The 16,103-nt window shown below is 42.6% G+C and overlaps 1 protein-coding gene across 2 annotated transcripts in view; it reads left to right on the top strand.

Moving 5' to 3' along the window:
* Positions 1-16,103, top strand: part of LOC121284458 (putative uncharacterized protein MYH16) — a 56,811-nt gene that overhangs the window by 8,202 nt on the left and 32,506 nt on the right. Inside the window, exons 3-5 of one of the 2 annotated variants that reach the window (XM_041199942.1) lie at positions 132-414; positions 9,656-9,753; positions 11,106-11,223. In XM_041199942.1, coding sequence (XP_041055876.1) covers positions 132-414; positions 9,656-9,753; positions 11,106-11,223 — 499 coding nt within the window. Of the gene's footprint in view, positions 1-131; positions 415-9,102; positions 9,168-9,655; positions 9,754-11,105; positions 11,224-16,103 lie in introns of those variants that run through there. The other variant, XM_041199952.1, reaches the window with a different exon arrangement.

Genomic DNA, 16,103 nt, shown 5'->3' with positions numbered 1-16,103 from the left:
ATTCACACTCAAACAACCTTAGCAAAAAATTACCATTATCTACAGATAAGTTGTAGGTTATATCTTTCCTTGTGTACACGATTCAGTCTTTGAAATGTTTGACAAGTTGTAAAATATCTCATTTATTTCAGTTTCTGCAGTAGTAGATCAAGTTCTGAAATATACAACATGGGCAAAGAGATATTTCCCATTGCATCAGGTGAGAATATCTGTGCAACAAATCGATATGGAAGACGATCTGGGAGGAATCTGCAGTTAAATTTATTGGAATCTGAAAGCAGAAGATGTGCCCTTACCAACAGCCTTAAAACAGCTTGCTATGCCTTAAAAGAACAGCATGAACGAATGAGCAAGAAGAATATGGAATTGGTCAATCATAGTGCTATAATTGACAAGATGATCTTAAAGCAAAAGGTACAGTAAGATCACTTTCGTATAACTGCACTCACTCAATTATTTACAATCAAAACCTATATTCATTTTTGAGCAGCATACTTGAAGAGACTGAGAGCGGAAGGGAGAAGGCTGAGTGCCATTTGAAATGTTAACAGCTGCTTGGCAGTACAGAGCTTGAACATTGCTGAAAAGAAAGACATTTTGCTGAAGCTTTTCGTCTTGCACTCATCAGAACAAATGCAAGAATGCCAAATTTCAAATGATCACAACAAATTATGCTACGGGAGAAAAGGGTGCTGATTGGTTGGCTGAGGCGTCGCCATGGAGAAAGCAACAGGAACCTATAGGCTCCCTAAGCTCCCGGGTAATTCAAAAAAAGGCACAAGGCATGAACATATTCCTTTTGTTTGCAGAGAATGGGTCGCTGCGTATGAACGCATGTCACTTCTGGCAAGCATAAATGAGTCACGTTACGAGCTCGACTGATTATCTTAAATTGGTTGTTGGGCCGTTAGGTTCCTGTTGCTTTCTCCATGACAATGCCTCAGCCAACCAATCAGCACCCTTTTCTCCTGTAGTATAAATTGTTGTGATTGTTTGAAATTTGGCGTTTTTGCATTCCTCCTAATGAGAGCAAGGCGTAAAGCTTTGCAACATATCTCTCTTTTCAGCAATATTCAAATGTTCATTACTGGAGAAGGCAACTGGTCCTGTCTGTCCATTGATATATCTTTTTATGTATGTATCTACCAATGTGCGCCGCCTGCCTGTTCATGTATATGTTTATCTATCCATACATGTATATATATGTCTGTCCATGTATATACTATTTGAGTATACATCTGCCTTATTATCTATGTATATCTGTTAGTATCTCTGCAAACATAGAAGCACGGGGGTCAATTTTTCCTCAGGCTTCTGAACCAAATAGGGGTCACCAGCCCACGTTTGCTGGCAACAAGATTGGCGCCGCAATCTTCTGGGAGGCGGCTCCCAAGACAGCCACCTCCATGCTCTCCATTTTATCCAGGACAGTGGGTGGGCTCCGGATGCTGCAGACCCAATCAAGGAGTGAGCAGCTCTGGGACCTCAGCAGACCCACATGGAAGTACCCTCAACAGACTGCACAGCAGTGCAGAAATAAACAAGTAAATCGGGATTGAGGGAAACCTTTCTGGATTGAGCTCAGCAGCGATTGCAGCCTTTAATGCTTGTGACCCCCGCCACTGGCTCTGATGATCCCCTGCCCCATCCTGCCACAGGGATGTTGCCTCCATTGGGCTGGTCATCTCCGCACGTGGTGGGAGGCTGCTCTGTCGGTGGTGAGGCCGTAAAATTGCCCCTATTGTGTCAGGCAGCCGGTCAGATTCACATCTCGCCTCTGGGAAGGTTCCCCGGCAGCACAAGTGCGTCGGGGAGCTGCCCTGACGCAGCTCTCCCTTGTTTTCTCGCTTCTCTGCCTACAAGGTCGCCATTACAGGACCAGGAAACTTCAGCGTCAGATTCCCAGCTGCGATGTACCGTACTTCATATTGCTAATTGAACACTAGAGGGCACCCTGATAGCAGCAAGCAAACTGCAGCAATGCAGCCCATGATCTCCACATATCACACAGGGTGGCATTTTAAACTGATAGTCCATTCCGAATTGGTGGGACCTGTAGAGGCTCAGGGACCCTTTGGTGTAGTTACTCCACGCCGCTGGTAGGTTGGGAATTCCAGGATTTTGCCCCAGCGACAATGAAGGAATGGCAATGTATTTCCAAGTCAGGATGGTGTGTGACCGGAGGAGAACTTGCAGATGGTGACGTGTTCAAATGCCTGATGCTCCCGTCCGGCTAGGTTTAGAGATTTGGATGATGCGTTCGCCAGTTGCTGCAGAGCATCTTGTAGATCATGTACGTTGCAGCTACGGCACACCAGGCATTTAAGGTGGTGGATGGAGTGGGATCAAGAGGCTGCTTTGTCCTGGATGGTGTCGAGCTTCTTGAGTGTTGTGGGAGTTGCACTCATCCAGGCAAGTGGGGAGTATTCCATCACCTTCCTGACTTGGCCCTTGTAGATGGTGGACAGGCTTTTGGGGAGTCAGGAGGTCAAGTTCTGTGCCACAGAGTTTCCAGCTTCTGACCTGGTCTTGTAGCCACACTATCTGTATGGCTGGACAAGTTAAGTTTCTGGTCAATGGTAACTCTCATGATATTGATGATGGGGGATTCAGCAATCCTGTGGCCTGATAATGCAGTTTAGTTAGAACTGCAATTATACAGTGGACACAAGGTGAATTGTCAATCAAAGATGGGTGTTTGTTTCATGAATTTTGCATTGTTCTCATACACAACTTCAGAACTATTTGATCCCAGAACTACATGCCAGTGATATGGACAGAATAAGAATAAAGGGATTAGCTAGAATGACCATTTGATGACTTTCTCTAGTTAGCAACAGACAATATGTGCTTCATGCAGGTCAACCCTATCAGATCAATTTAACTGTAAACCCTGAGGAGAAACAATACATAGAATCATAGAATGGCTACAGCACAGAAAGAGGCCATTATGTAACCCTAATTTAGATTTTTTAAATTTCCCCCTGACACAGAACCCACCTCATACCTTGATATTTCCTATTCTAGTACTATCTTTCAATATTCATTGCATTTTGGTATCCCTCTCTAGTGTTATCTCCTGGCTCCCACATCCCTGCCAAGTTAGTTTAAACCCTCCCCAATAGCACTAGCAAATCACTCCACAAGGAAATTGGTCCCAGCTCTGTTTAGGTACAACATGTCTGGCCTGTACAGGTCCCATCTCCCCATGAGCTGATCCTGATGTCCCAAGATTCTTAAAGCTCTCCCTCCTGTATCTTCTCTGCCATATCCTCCTATTCTGTATTCGCTTGTGCGTGGTACTGGGAGTATTCCAGAGATGACTATTTTTGTTTCCTGCTAATTTCCTATCTAGATCCCTAAATACTGACTGCAGGAGCACGTCCTTCTTTCTACCTATGTCGTTGACACTAATTTGAACCACAACTGTTCATCGTCTTCCCTCAGTGTGCTTTACAGCCGTTAAGTGACATCCCCGACCCTGGCTTTGGGAAGCCAATATATGATCCTGGATTCACATCTGTGGCTGCAGAAATGCTTGTTCCCCTGATTATCAAATCTCCTATCACTATAGCTGTTCCAGTCTTCATTGTGCCTCCCTATACAGCTGAGCCAATTGTGGTGCCAGGGACTTGGCTCTGGCTGAAATCCCCAGATGAACTATCACTTGGAGAGCAAGAAACACTCAGATGACTCTTGCACTACCTGCCTATTTCTTCTTGATCACTTGGTTGTTTCCCATTCGCTCTCTCCCTCCATACTCTTAAGCTGCAGGGTAACCGCACCTATAAATGTACGATCCTCAAAGCTCTCGAAACCTTGAAGGTGCGCTGCAGTGACACCAGCTGATGCTGAATCTCTGAAATCTGGAGCTTCACCTGCTACAGCTGATGACACTTCCTGCACGTGTGGTTATCCAGGACACAGGAAATGTCCCGGAGTTCCCAGGATGTGCGCTCCAGGGGCCCGAGCTGCCCTGCCATTCCTCTTTCTATGAGACAATAAAACTTACTACTTAACAAAAGACTCACCAGCTACTCACTTCTCTTCTGTTGTCATTTAGATATAGGGAAGTTAAATGAAATGTATTATTGTAAAAGAAAATTGTTTAAAAAAATTATCCATCTACTTAAACTAACTATAAGATAAAAACAAAAAACAAAAAACTGCGGATGCTGGAAATACAAAACAAAAACAGAATTACCTGGAAAAACTCAGCAGGTCTGGCAGCATCGGCGGAGAAGAAAAGAGTTGATGTTTCGAGTCCTCATGACCCTTCGACAGAGGACTCGAAACGTCAACTCTTTTCTTCTCTGCCGATGCTGCCAGACCTGCTGAGTTTTTCCAGGTAATTCTGTTTTTACTTAAACTAACTGCCTAACTTTGGAGAAACGGAAACAAAGCTACATTGCTTGCTAGCCAATCAACTCATGGCCTTCCTGTGATGCCACAGTTTGAGTTTTTCTCTCTCATATCAGTGACCCTGACCTATTTCACACTCCTCTTGTCAAGTGCTGACCTGCTGCATACTACTTCTGGTCTGCTTCACAGTGACGCTGACCTGTTTCACACTCCTCCCAGTCACCTTGGCAACAGCCAATAAAAGCATGGCAACAAACTTCATGATGGATTTCACCAAAGATGCAGATATTTTTACGTATTTGTGAATTTCATTCTAAGTGGTTCCAATTTCATCAAAAAAGGCCATGGCAACAATTGAAAAGTTGCAAAATTTGTGTGTCTGATATGGACTTGCTGTAGAGTTAGTCTCTGACAATGCATCACTTTTAGAGTCGTAATATTTTTCTTCAATTTTTCAATAAGAATGGTGTGTTTCCTATTGCCCCTGTTCAGACCTCTGCAGTCTGATGGGGGAACTGAGAGCATTATACCCCCACTTCAAAACACCTCTTTAAAAAAAAATGTTGTTACAAAATTGACATTGCATCACCAGGAGAGTGCTGTTGCGTTTTTAAAATAACTTTAATATAGATCGCTGAATTTCTTTATTTTCTTTTAGCTGTTAACCAGGCTTGTTCTTGGAGTTGGCCGTTATCGTGTTGAAATTCAGAGGGGAGTTTGGGGAGCAATGTGAATGTATTGCACTCACAGATTGATAATTGAACACTAGAGGGTGCAAGCATAGATGGAAGCAAGCATGCATCAGCAATTAAACTTCAGGATCACTCCTCCATTTGGATTGTTATAGTCAAAAGGAATGTTCAAGCGATAGTCTGAAATAAAGTCAACTGTCACATTGCCTGCATCAAATTGAGATTTTATTTTTAAAGATGAGGGACCAGGAAATGTAGAGGAACAATGGAATTCACGTGTTCATGTACATAAATCAATAAAAAGCAGTAGATGGAAATAAAAAGATATCAAAAAGGCTGTTGGAATAATGGCCTTTATTTCAAAGGGGACTGGAAGTGATGCTTCAGCTATGCAGAGCTTTGGTCAGATCTAGGGTTGCCAACTGTGATTAAATGTATAAACGTATTCCTGGAGGTTTCATCACAAGACTTGCCCCCATGCTCCAGCCATTAGACACCCAGCACACCCAGCCTTGTGACACACTGCCTTCCTACGGCAATCGGAAAGCAAAAAGGCACATTACCCAACTGGATGATGCTTGACTATCAGCCAAACAGCCCTTTTTCCAATTTCAATATTTTTATATCTGGCAAAGAGAAATGTTCAAAGAAAATGACAAAAAAAACAATCATTTTTAATGTCCCAATGATTTTTCTCCAGGGTTGCACACAGCAGTATCTTGGAGATTGATCTTCAATTCCTGGAGACTCCAGGCTAATCCTGGAGGGTTGGCAACCCTAGTCAGAACATCAAGGGTACAGCATTCAGTTTTGGTAACCAACTTCAGGAAGAATTTATGGTCTTGGACAGAGTACTGCGCAGATTCATCAGAATAATACCAGGACTTAAAGGGTTAAGTTATGAGGGTCCTTAGCACAAATTTGAGTTTGTACTCTCTTGAGCTTATAAGGTTGAAGGATGATCTGGTTCAGATGTTTGAAATGTTCAACGAGGTAGGTACAGATCCAGAATAAAGGGAACAACCTCAAAGTTAGAGTTAGGCCATTGAGGATTGAAGCAAGAATGCACTTTCTCACAGGAAAGCCCCGAGATTGACTGATTATTTTATTCGGTTGGGCAGAGCTTGTTCCAGGATCCAATTTACTTTCGATGGAGTTGTGTTGTATCTACGACTATAAAAAAGGAAATACTCCTCACATCAGAAAAACTTACTAAGCAAAATGTAAAGAATTCAGGTGACGAGCTATGAGGCATCACTGAAGAAAGAGGTCTTTTAGGGAGGGAGGTTGAGGGAAAGTGATCTTGGCAGTTCCAACAAACAGATGTGAGAGCGGATTGCACTTGTACAATAGAGTGGGGAGCAAACAACAGAGGTTGAAGGCTGGTAACTAGAGCACGAGAAGGTGAGGATAGTTTTCCCACATGGAACCTTGCCAGGTGGGAATGCTTTTAAGAAACCTAAGTGTGCATGGTCCACAGTTTTCCAGGAGTGAAGGAAATTACCCTCCGAATTCTCAGACTGAATGTAAAGACAGCAGCACAGGAATGACTGTGAGCAGTGTTCGAGGAAATAACATTCTCTTTTTGCTATTTTCCATTTATTTTAAAGTGACTCACCCATCTCATAAAATAGGGAGTAAAAGAGCTTGAGTTAAGTTATGCTATTGCATAATTAGTTCTAAGAAAAAATTGCAATTGAACACGCCTGAAGTCATGTACATAGGTCAGGTACAGACAGCAAAAGGTCTTCACCTGGATCCTGACAAGATGAGAGCTGTAGCAGTGGACCACAGACATGAAAGCGGTGTGATAATTTGTTGGATTCATAAATTATTTAGCAAGAATTTTGCCTAATTTCTGTTGGACTGTGAACCATTAAATAAGCTCACCGGCAAGGATGTGCAGTGGTATTGCAGAACAGAACAAGAAGAAGCATTCACAAAAATCAAACAACTAGTGATGACAATGCCAGTGCTGAAGTATGATGTCAATGATGAAGTCACCTTTCAGTGTGACGCCAGCGAGACAGGCCTCAGAGCAACTCTAATGCAGCAAAGACAACCAATCGCATTTGCATCCACAGCATTAATGCAAACTGAATGACACTACGCTCAGATCGAGAAAGCGTGCCTGGCTATTGTCTTCACTTGTGAGCATTTTCATCAATACTTGCTTGGTAGAGACAAAGTGACAGTGGAGTCCAACCACAAGCCACTTCGAAGCATTTTCCTCAAACCGCCTACTATCTGTTCCAAAGCGTCTGCAAAGAATTTTACTTCGCTTATAAAAATATCATCTGGTCGTGACATACAAGCCAGGGAAACAGATGTACATCACTGACACACTGTGGAGAGCAGCACTCCCTATGAAGAAAGTTGAGGATGCTGTAACAGAATGTGAAACCTTCCAGATTCATCGTGAAGCAGCAGCTCGACATGTCCTGGAAGTTAAACATCTTCTCAAAGTGAGCTACCCAGCAAGATGCAGCTCTCCAGTACTGCAAGAAGTAGTGATGAAAGGATGGCCAGAGGGAATCAAGGGCACACCTGTGGTCGCAAGAGTTTATTGGGCATACAAAGATGAATTGATAACCCAAGTTATCTTGTACAAAGGAAGTAAAGTCATTGTCCCTAAAGAGATGAGAAGAGAGATGCTGAGTCAAGTCTGAGGAAAGGAAGAGAAGCGCTCTACTGGCTAAAAATGAGCAATGAGTTTAAGGACCACGTCAGCCAGAGCAGTGCTTGTAAGAAGTACCATGCTAAGCAAGCTAGAGAGCCACTGATGATGCATGACATCCCAGGCAGATCATGGATGAAGCTGGGAGTAGACCTCTTCATTCTCGCAGGAACTGATTATCTTAACACAGTAGACTACTGCTCTGACTAGGGAGTTAGACCAGCTGACTTCAATGACTGCCGCTGAGATTGTAGAATGCCTGAAAGCACACTTCAGTCGTACGGCACCCCAGACATTGTGATGAGCGACAGTGGCTCTCAGTTCATAAGTGAAGAATTCAGCCGCTTCACAAAGAATTGGGAAATTCAACACAATACATCATCTCCACCCCATCCCCAGTCGAATGGAAAAGCTGAGGTGACAGTGAAAATCATCAAAGGAATCATCAAGAAATTGAGCAAATCTAGTGAAGATGTATACAAGGCAATCCTCAATTGGAGAAATACATCAACTGAAGACATGGAAAGTAGATCAATGACTAATGTCACACTGTATGTAAAATATCTTCCAACAGCAAAAAAACTACTGGAGCCAGAAGTAGTAAGAGACATGAATGAAAAAATCAAGGAGAAACAGCAGAAAGCCAAATTTCATTTTGACAAAACTGCCAAACCATTGCCAGTGTTTAGCATTGGAGACCCAGTCAGGGCACAAACTTACATTGCTCTCAACAGGAATTAGCCCACGTGGAAACTTGGGACACGCATAGTGCAGTTTTCATCTCGATCATCGGCAGTGGACATGAATGACCAAATATACCAGCACAACCACGGGTACATACAAACAACTAGAGAAGTTGTTCTTTCACTGCAGCTGGCCTAACAGGAAGATGGGATCTGACCGGCTGCACAGAGTACAGAATGACCATCACTCCCAGAGGTCCACCGGTCCCCAACAACAGAATTGGAACAACAACAATGTTACTAAGGCAACAAGTGCCACAGGAATGATACTCCCCGGAGAGGGAACATCACCCAGCCGAACAGCCAATAACAACATGCACGCTTACCATTAAGAGGTCTGCATGATTTAACGACTATGTATGCAACGCATGTACAGTGACTGATGAGAATAATGAACAGTTTGTTAATGCATGAGAACAGTGTGTGTATAGTGGATAACTTGGGTAACTCACAGTTACACATGATAGTGCATGTAAATTTGTCTTTTGTTCATTATGAAAAGGGGCGTGTTTGGGATTGAAATGCAATCATGTACTAAACGTCCTGCGTGGCTTGCTGTAGTCATGTGAACTCTGCCATGAGGCACAGGCTAGGGGCAACCATGTTGCATTCAGTTCTAATAAAAACATTGTACTAGAAGCACTGTATTTTTTGAGCTTACAACAGAAGAGGTGTCTTATGAGGAAAGATTGAGTAGGTTTGGCTTGTACTCATTTGAATTTAAAAGATTACTGACAAATACACAACTGGTTTTGAGGATTGTTTAGATGCATTCATGTATTACCACATAACTTTTGATGTTGAGGTTATTTTGTGTTATCTTTAAAATATATTTGTGGCTGTTGATTTTCCAGGCAACTTTTCTTGGTGGAAACATTGAACTTTATTTACAAGACAGCAGCAGCAACTACATGTATGCATCTAACTCTATGACCAAAGAAGAACTCTTCCCCCTAGAGGTTCCCCACACTGCTAACTCATTGGTTTACACAGATAACATGAGCTTACCACACAGGATCATTCTTAAAGCTACAGTCCTACGTTTATCAGAACTATAATCACCACAATGGTCGAGTAAAAATATCATTTAACAAAGTAAAACCCGCTTAATAAATGCGATGGATTGGTATGGGTGAGGGATTCTATACAGAGTGTTGAATATTCTTCTCATTTATCACCAGCTACTAGAAACTAAGATGAACCTGCTTCACAAGGAGGAGGTGACACTTCAGGGAGTCAAAATGGATGATGCTGAAAGAGAGAGAGAATTCCAGGATAGGTAAGCAGATTTAAATTGTGACTCAGCACTACAGCTCATTTTTGGGAAGTTTTCTTATGGCTGAAAATAGAATCAAGGTAACAGTCTTAAAAAAAAATGTTTAACTAATCCTGTTAATTCAGAAGAAAGGCACAAGCTGCCATCGTTCCTCCATAATTTCCTTCCTGGACCTGGATATCATGGCTAATTTTGATAGGGGTGAAAATTGTCAGGCCAGCCTATAACTTTTCCAACCCGCCTCAATCCCCACCCACATGACTGCCACCCTGGGTTAAAATCAGAGCTGGAATAGATTAGAAGGAAAGAGGGAATACAGTAAATGGATGTGATAAAACGAGTGGGTACATGGGATTAGGACGCTACTCATGTTGGAGGGGAAACACCAATACAGACTGGTTGAACCAAATGGCCTGTTTCCATGTTGTAGTTTCCATGTGATTAGTGGTGGCCATCGATGTGGAAATTGGTGCCAGCAAGATGGGAGTGGGGATCAGTTAGCTCAGTTGGCCAGAGGAAGGTGCAGAATAACATCAACAGTGTGGGTTCAATCGCCTTAGTAGCTAAGGTAGTTTTTGGGGCCAGCCTTCTTACCTTGTCTCATAGTGATATCATGACATGGGCCCTGATTAGCAAACATCGGACAATAAGGACGCTACATAGAGAGTGGGAGAGAAAAGAATTATTTTTCAAGTAGCATTTCCCAGCAACCGTGTCATCAGGAGAGGTGGGGGTAAATTTTCATCTTCACCACACGACAGTTTATAATAGTGCAGCAGAATCACCAGGCTGTTTAGAATTCACCTGATTCCTAACCCTTGGTTCCACTGAAATGGAATTTAACTGGGCTCTGTAATGGGCAGTTGAAGCCCGTGTGATGGCTTCCTCCAGTATCAATACACCGTCCACTTCGTTTTGAATTAGATGTTAGCTAGTAATAGTGGGAGCACTGCTGTGTTTACTCACTTGTGTCAGTCCAACGTTGCAGAACTTTGGTTTCTGCTTGTTTTCCCATTTGATTTTTTTTAAACCTGTCAGGGTCTTTATTTATCAGGTGATGTAGCCCCCTCCCCACCACAGACACACATAGAACAAGGGACTCTTTCCAGCTGAAACTGTCTATCCGAAATACAGGCACATGTAGCACATTCCTGGTTAGGAAACCTAGTGCAACGGGGACCCAAATTTCCAATGAGCTCCCTGGCACACATGGCTCCATGCCAAGAGGGTGAGGTTGGAAAATAACCCCTTAGCCACTTAGCTTTTCAATTCTATGGCAGAAACTGAGAAACCAGCTCAGGTTGTCTAAAGTTATTGAGTAACGCATTAATTATTGGCATGTTAATTATTGACAGGATCTGGTGCTTGGAAGAGGAAATTGAAAATGTAAATCATAGACTGGAACAAATGGCTCTGAAGAGAAGAAATCCTTTGTTTACAGCTTCCAGGTACCTGGAGGATGAAAGCAATGAGGTGGCTATGTTTTTTTTTAACAACTAGAATAAACTATTAATGTGTTTCATTCCACTGTAAGGCTTAAGAAGAGAAAGATGGACTTGCATTTCCGTAGCCCCTTTCACAACCTCAGGATGTCCCAACGCTCTTTAAGCTAATGAAATACCTTTGACTATTGTAATATAGCAAAAACAGCAGCCAATTTTCACAATGTGATAATGACTAGATCACCTGTTTTAGATGTTCGCTGAGGGATTGGCCTGGATACTGAGGATTATTCCCCCACTCTTCTTCAAAATAATGCCACCTTTTATTTCCATCTGAGAGGGCAGACAGGGCCTCGGTTTAATAGCTCACCCAAAAGACGATGACGCCTCTGACAGGGCAGTTCTCCCTCAGTACCCTACAGGAGCGTCAGCCTTGATAATGTGCTCAAGTCTCTGGAGCGGGATGTGAGCTCCCAACCTTCTGGCTCAGAGACAAGAGTATTGCCCACTACGCAATGGCTGACCCTACAACGGAGGGAGTTCAGCTCTCAGAGGGTGAGCCTCATTCAATGAAGAACAGATTCCAGTTGGATCCTTTAACATTGTAGTACTGAATCTGTGATTCACACTCCCAATGACCAGACTTTGCAACAAATGCGTAGCATTTGTTAAATTTACTCTTGTGTATTTAGAAACCATTCTCGAGTTTTAACAACCATCCTTATGAAATAAATTTTCTGATGTCATTACATGCCACATAAAGTACTTGCTGTAATTTTTGATTTGAAATTTCAACTCGACTCTCCAAATTTGCTTTCCAATAATGCCCGTTCTCTGGTCATAGAGGCATGTATTTAATATATATTGTGAAACACATTTACTTAAAATATTTTCGTACCTGTAAACCAAACTAAATGGAGTTATTTCCACGATATTTGTTGAAGGAGTAAAATGGCGCAATTGTAAATGTATAATGCAGGCAATTCAAGTGTACATGGATAATGGCAAGATGGGTGCATGATTGGACAAAGTTTCAGGTATAACGTCCCAATTATGCCCCCCACAGGATGTCTATCTTACAAGAATAATAATTAATGAAGCCATATTTAGAAAGCCCTTCATAAATTTTCTACAGCAGCATATGGCTTGGTTATATTGCTGCCTGTCTGGTGTCTGCAGCAGTCAGTTACCATTTCCAGCACATCATCTCTCATGTCACAAATTTCATCACGTTTCTAGCTTAGTTGGAGAGATGTTGCCCATATAGCTCTGCTGCATTCCTCAACAAGGCCATGATCAACCTAAGGGACAAAGGGCAGAATTTAGCCCTCGATGGGTGAGCGAGCCCCAACGGCTCGGTGGCTGGAGGGCAGCTGACCCCCGCCGCTGAAACGGGGCCTGCCGCCATTTTGAGTGGGCGGGCCAATTAAGGCCCACCCAGCGGCCTTCCCAACGGGAAGCACTATGTGCTTCCTGTACAGGGGGGTGGAGGGAATCCCCAACTGTCAAAGTGCGCTCTTAGGCAAAGTGCTATCTCAGGGCGTTTACTGACAGGTAAGAAAAGTCAAAAAATAGAGAAATATTAAAATTATTAACATGTCCCCCTCATGTGACAATATCATACAAGATGGGATATGTTAATAAGAAACACGTAAAAATTATTCAATTTTAAAAAACGGACATGAAACTTCATCCCGCCAGTGGATGAAGTTTCATGAATAATCTGGAGCCCGCTGGGGCTCCTGGCCTGCCCATCAGCTTTAAGCCTGGCCGGGCAGGGTCTTTAACAAGCTTAATTGGCTATTGACAGGTCGACAGGCGGACAGCTGATTTCGCTGTCCAACCGCCTTCCTGAAGATTTAAATGGACCGGGATGATATCGGGGGATTCCTCCTGATGTCATCCCGCATAATTTTCCCCTCGGTGAGTGGGCCTCGCCCCCAAAGCGGAAAATCCTTCAGAAAGAATCTACTTGCAAGATAGAATCACTCAAATGATGGAACACTTGGTATCAAGTGACTGTGGATCTCATAAGCAGAAAGAACTCCATACCAAACACTAGGAAACATGGATAAAAGGCCGGTGCTGGCTCTTTATCAACTTCTCCCCCCATGCATCAGCACCAAAATCAACGAGATTTGTAACGAGATTACCAGGGATGTCCATGCCACTGTGTGATTTTTGATACATCAACATTCATCCTGACAGGAACTGACTAGATAATAAAAGGTGCTGGATTCGGCACTTTTAGTTGAGGCGCTTGACATTCTGAAACAGCGAGTAGTCCTCCTTCATGTCATTCTTGGATGCTGCCAGTAGGGCTTCATTGAGCCATGTGAAGTCTTTTCTACAGAGACACAGGGCTAGAATCTAGTTCTCCTGTAACCTCTGCAGCACCTCAATCTGTAGACATCGTTAAAGCATCAACTATAAGTTATGCACAGAATTTTTACAGAATTTCAGACAGCTCACACAGATAGCTTCATTTTTTTAGTGCATACCCAGTCACTTATTTCCTGAGATTGTAAAGGAGATATATTTAGTTTAATATATAGTCATATTACATTTTAAATCAGTACAGTATTGATATTTTGGATTGGATTTTCTGCTCTAGTGCTTTTGCTGCTTGCTGGGATTGCACATCAGTAAATTCCACATCCCAAACCCACAACCAGAAATTTTCAACCAGAGCTCTCATTATGTGCCAGAAATAATGAAATGGAAAATTCCATCCTTTATTTCCTTGCAACTTTTCCAGTTGTTGAAACAAAAGATACAGTATTTAATTTCCACACTTGTGTTTCTCCTCCCTCTATTGCTCGTCTTTCAGTGCCAGTTTACAGGTAGAGTTGATGCCTCCAAGACCCTCGTTGTAACTCTCAACAGTTTCCAGAATGTTCATTCACATGTCACCCTATCTTATGTGTGTTCAATGGATACTAATGGATTCATCGCAAGGGCACTGCCCTCCGCATATATACTCTGTAATTTTATCCATACCTAATAATGTGGATTCAGACTAATATGCTCAAAGAATGGAAAGCAATGTGTGTGTTTGATGCGCACATTGCAGTGTACATTAAAATATTCTTAATGCAAAATGTCTCCACATATATCAGAATAGTGTTATTTGGCTAACTGGTATGATTTATTTTTAATTGAATTGCACACTGGCTTTATTTGTGGATACTGATTCAGATCCACTCAGGGTGTGATTTATAACCCCTGTGCAGTATATTGCAAACAACTTGGAATTTCCACCATAGCTAAATTAATTAGATTCGACCCGCAACACATTACTTAGTGGTCACGTTTGCTCCCTTGTTAGATTAACACCATCTTCAACCCATGTTTGGCTTTGCAAATAAATGTCTCACATACACTATGGTTATTATATGCTTGGCAAAAGCCAGCGTTATAATTACTGCTGGGGGCAGGATTTGTGTGTCAGGGGGTCGGGGAGAGATGGGGCAGGAAGGGGGAGAAGATTACCTCCATCTTGTTTAAAGAAGATCATTTCAGTCTTATGGCCTTTATCACACAGGACTTATGTAAACATAGCAAGCCTGGGCATGTTAATTCTGCCCTCAGAGGCACTGCTGAGTTGTGTCATACACTTCTCGCATTTGCAGTTTTATTGTTTGGGAATTGTTTGAGTTTCAGTGCAGTAGCTAAAATAAATAATCTTTGTGAAGTACTTCACAAACTGTGCTCTCTCTAATTGGTGTGGAAAGAATGTATCAGAATTCCCAATGTCTCCTGAAAGACTGTAAAAGGACTCTTCAGGGCAGGGCTGTGGCATGTTTATATCTCGTGTATATACAATCAGTGTTAGTTTTGAAAGGGAAAATTTATCCTGTGGTTGACGATGGAATGCTTTGCTGTGTTGTTAAACAACTAGTTAGCGTGACAGGTTTGAACTTGAAATATGCTGTTGAACAAGGTGTATCTGATAATCATAATCTGTGGAAAGAAATTCAGGGGATGGGCGGCTGAGCGATGTTAGTAACTGAGGGACGCCACGTTCACCTGGAATGCAAACAGGAGATAGGACTATAATTTGTTGTCTGGATTCTCCAGTCAGGAACAAGAGATTGCCCCTACAATTGCAATATCATTTCCGAAATAGTACAACGAATACACATATTTCAGGCAGATCTATGATAAAGCTTCATATTGTTCTCTCATACCATGTTAAATATCAATGTCACTTCTGAAAATTACTATCTCTTTATGCTATACTAAGAGATGCTCCTGTACTTCGACAGCTAGAGAGTGATAATCCTTCCCATTTTCTGCACATTATTAGTGTTTGGACGGTGTAGGAATGTTTGATAGTGAGCAAACTCAGGTTTAAGCACTCAGTGTCACTTGTGCACCGTTGAACCACATCCCCACGGTTTTCTTGACCTTTTTGGCCCATCCTGTGATCTGCTGCCACTGGGTTTCCACTGGGCTCACTTGCATGTGTGCCTGTCAGTCAGTTGATGAGAATTTCCTGGATTTACTGCACTCTTAGCTATTACACCTGTATCCACATAGAGCAAACACATACACTCTTTACTCACTTTTTAGTCATGCAATCGCTGCACTGCAGCAACTCACCAAGGTTCCTTCAACGGCACCTTCCAAACCCTCGACCTGTACCACCTAGAAGGACAAGGGCAGCAGATGCATGGAAACACCACTACCTGTAAGTTCCCCTCCAAGCCACACACTGTCCTGACTTGGACTATATCACTGTTCCTGCTGCTAGGTCAAAATCCTGGATCTTACTCCCTAACTGTTAATATTGCTGGTTAGTGTTCCCAATGCAAAGCATCACCTACTGGGGGCGTATGTCAAAAATCGAGATCCATGTTTGCTCCAATGTTCTGTTCATTATTTTGTGTAAATTTTTGGGGAACTTGC

This window comes from Carcharodon carcharias, chromosome 1 (assembly GCF_017639515.1).
Source record: "Carcharodon carcharias isolate sCarCar2 chromosome 1, sCarCar2.pri, whole genome shotgun sequence".
NCBI classification, from domain to species: domain Eukaryota; kingdom Metazoa; phylum Chordata; class Chondrichthyes; order Lamniformes; family Lamnidae; genus Carcharodon; species Carcharodon carcharias.
Note: the sequence above shows the minus strand (reverse complement) of the source record. Positions and strands in the feature narration are given on the sequence as shown.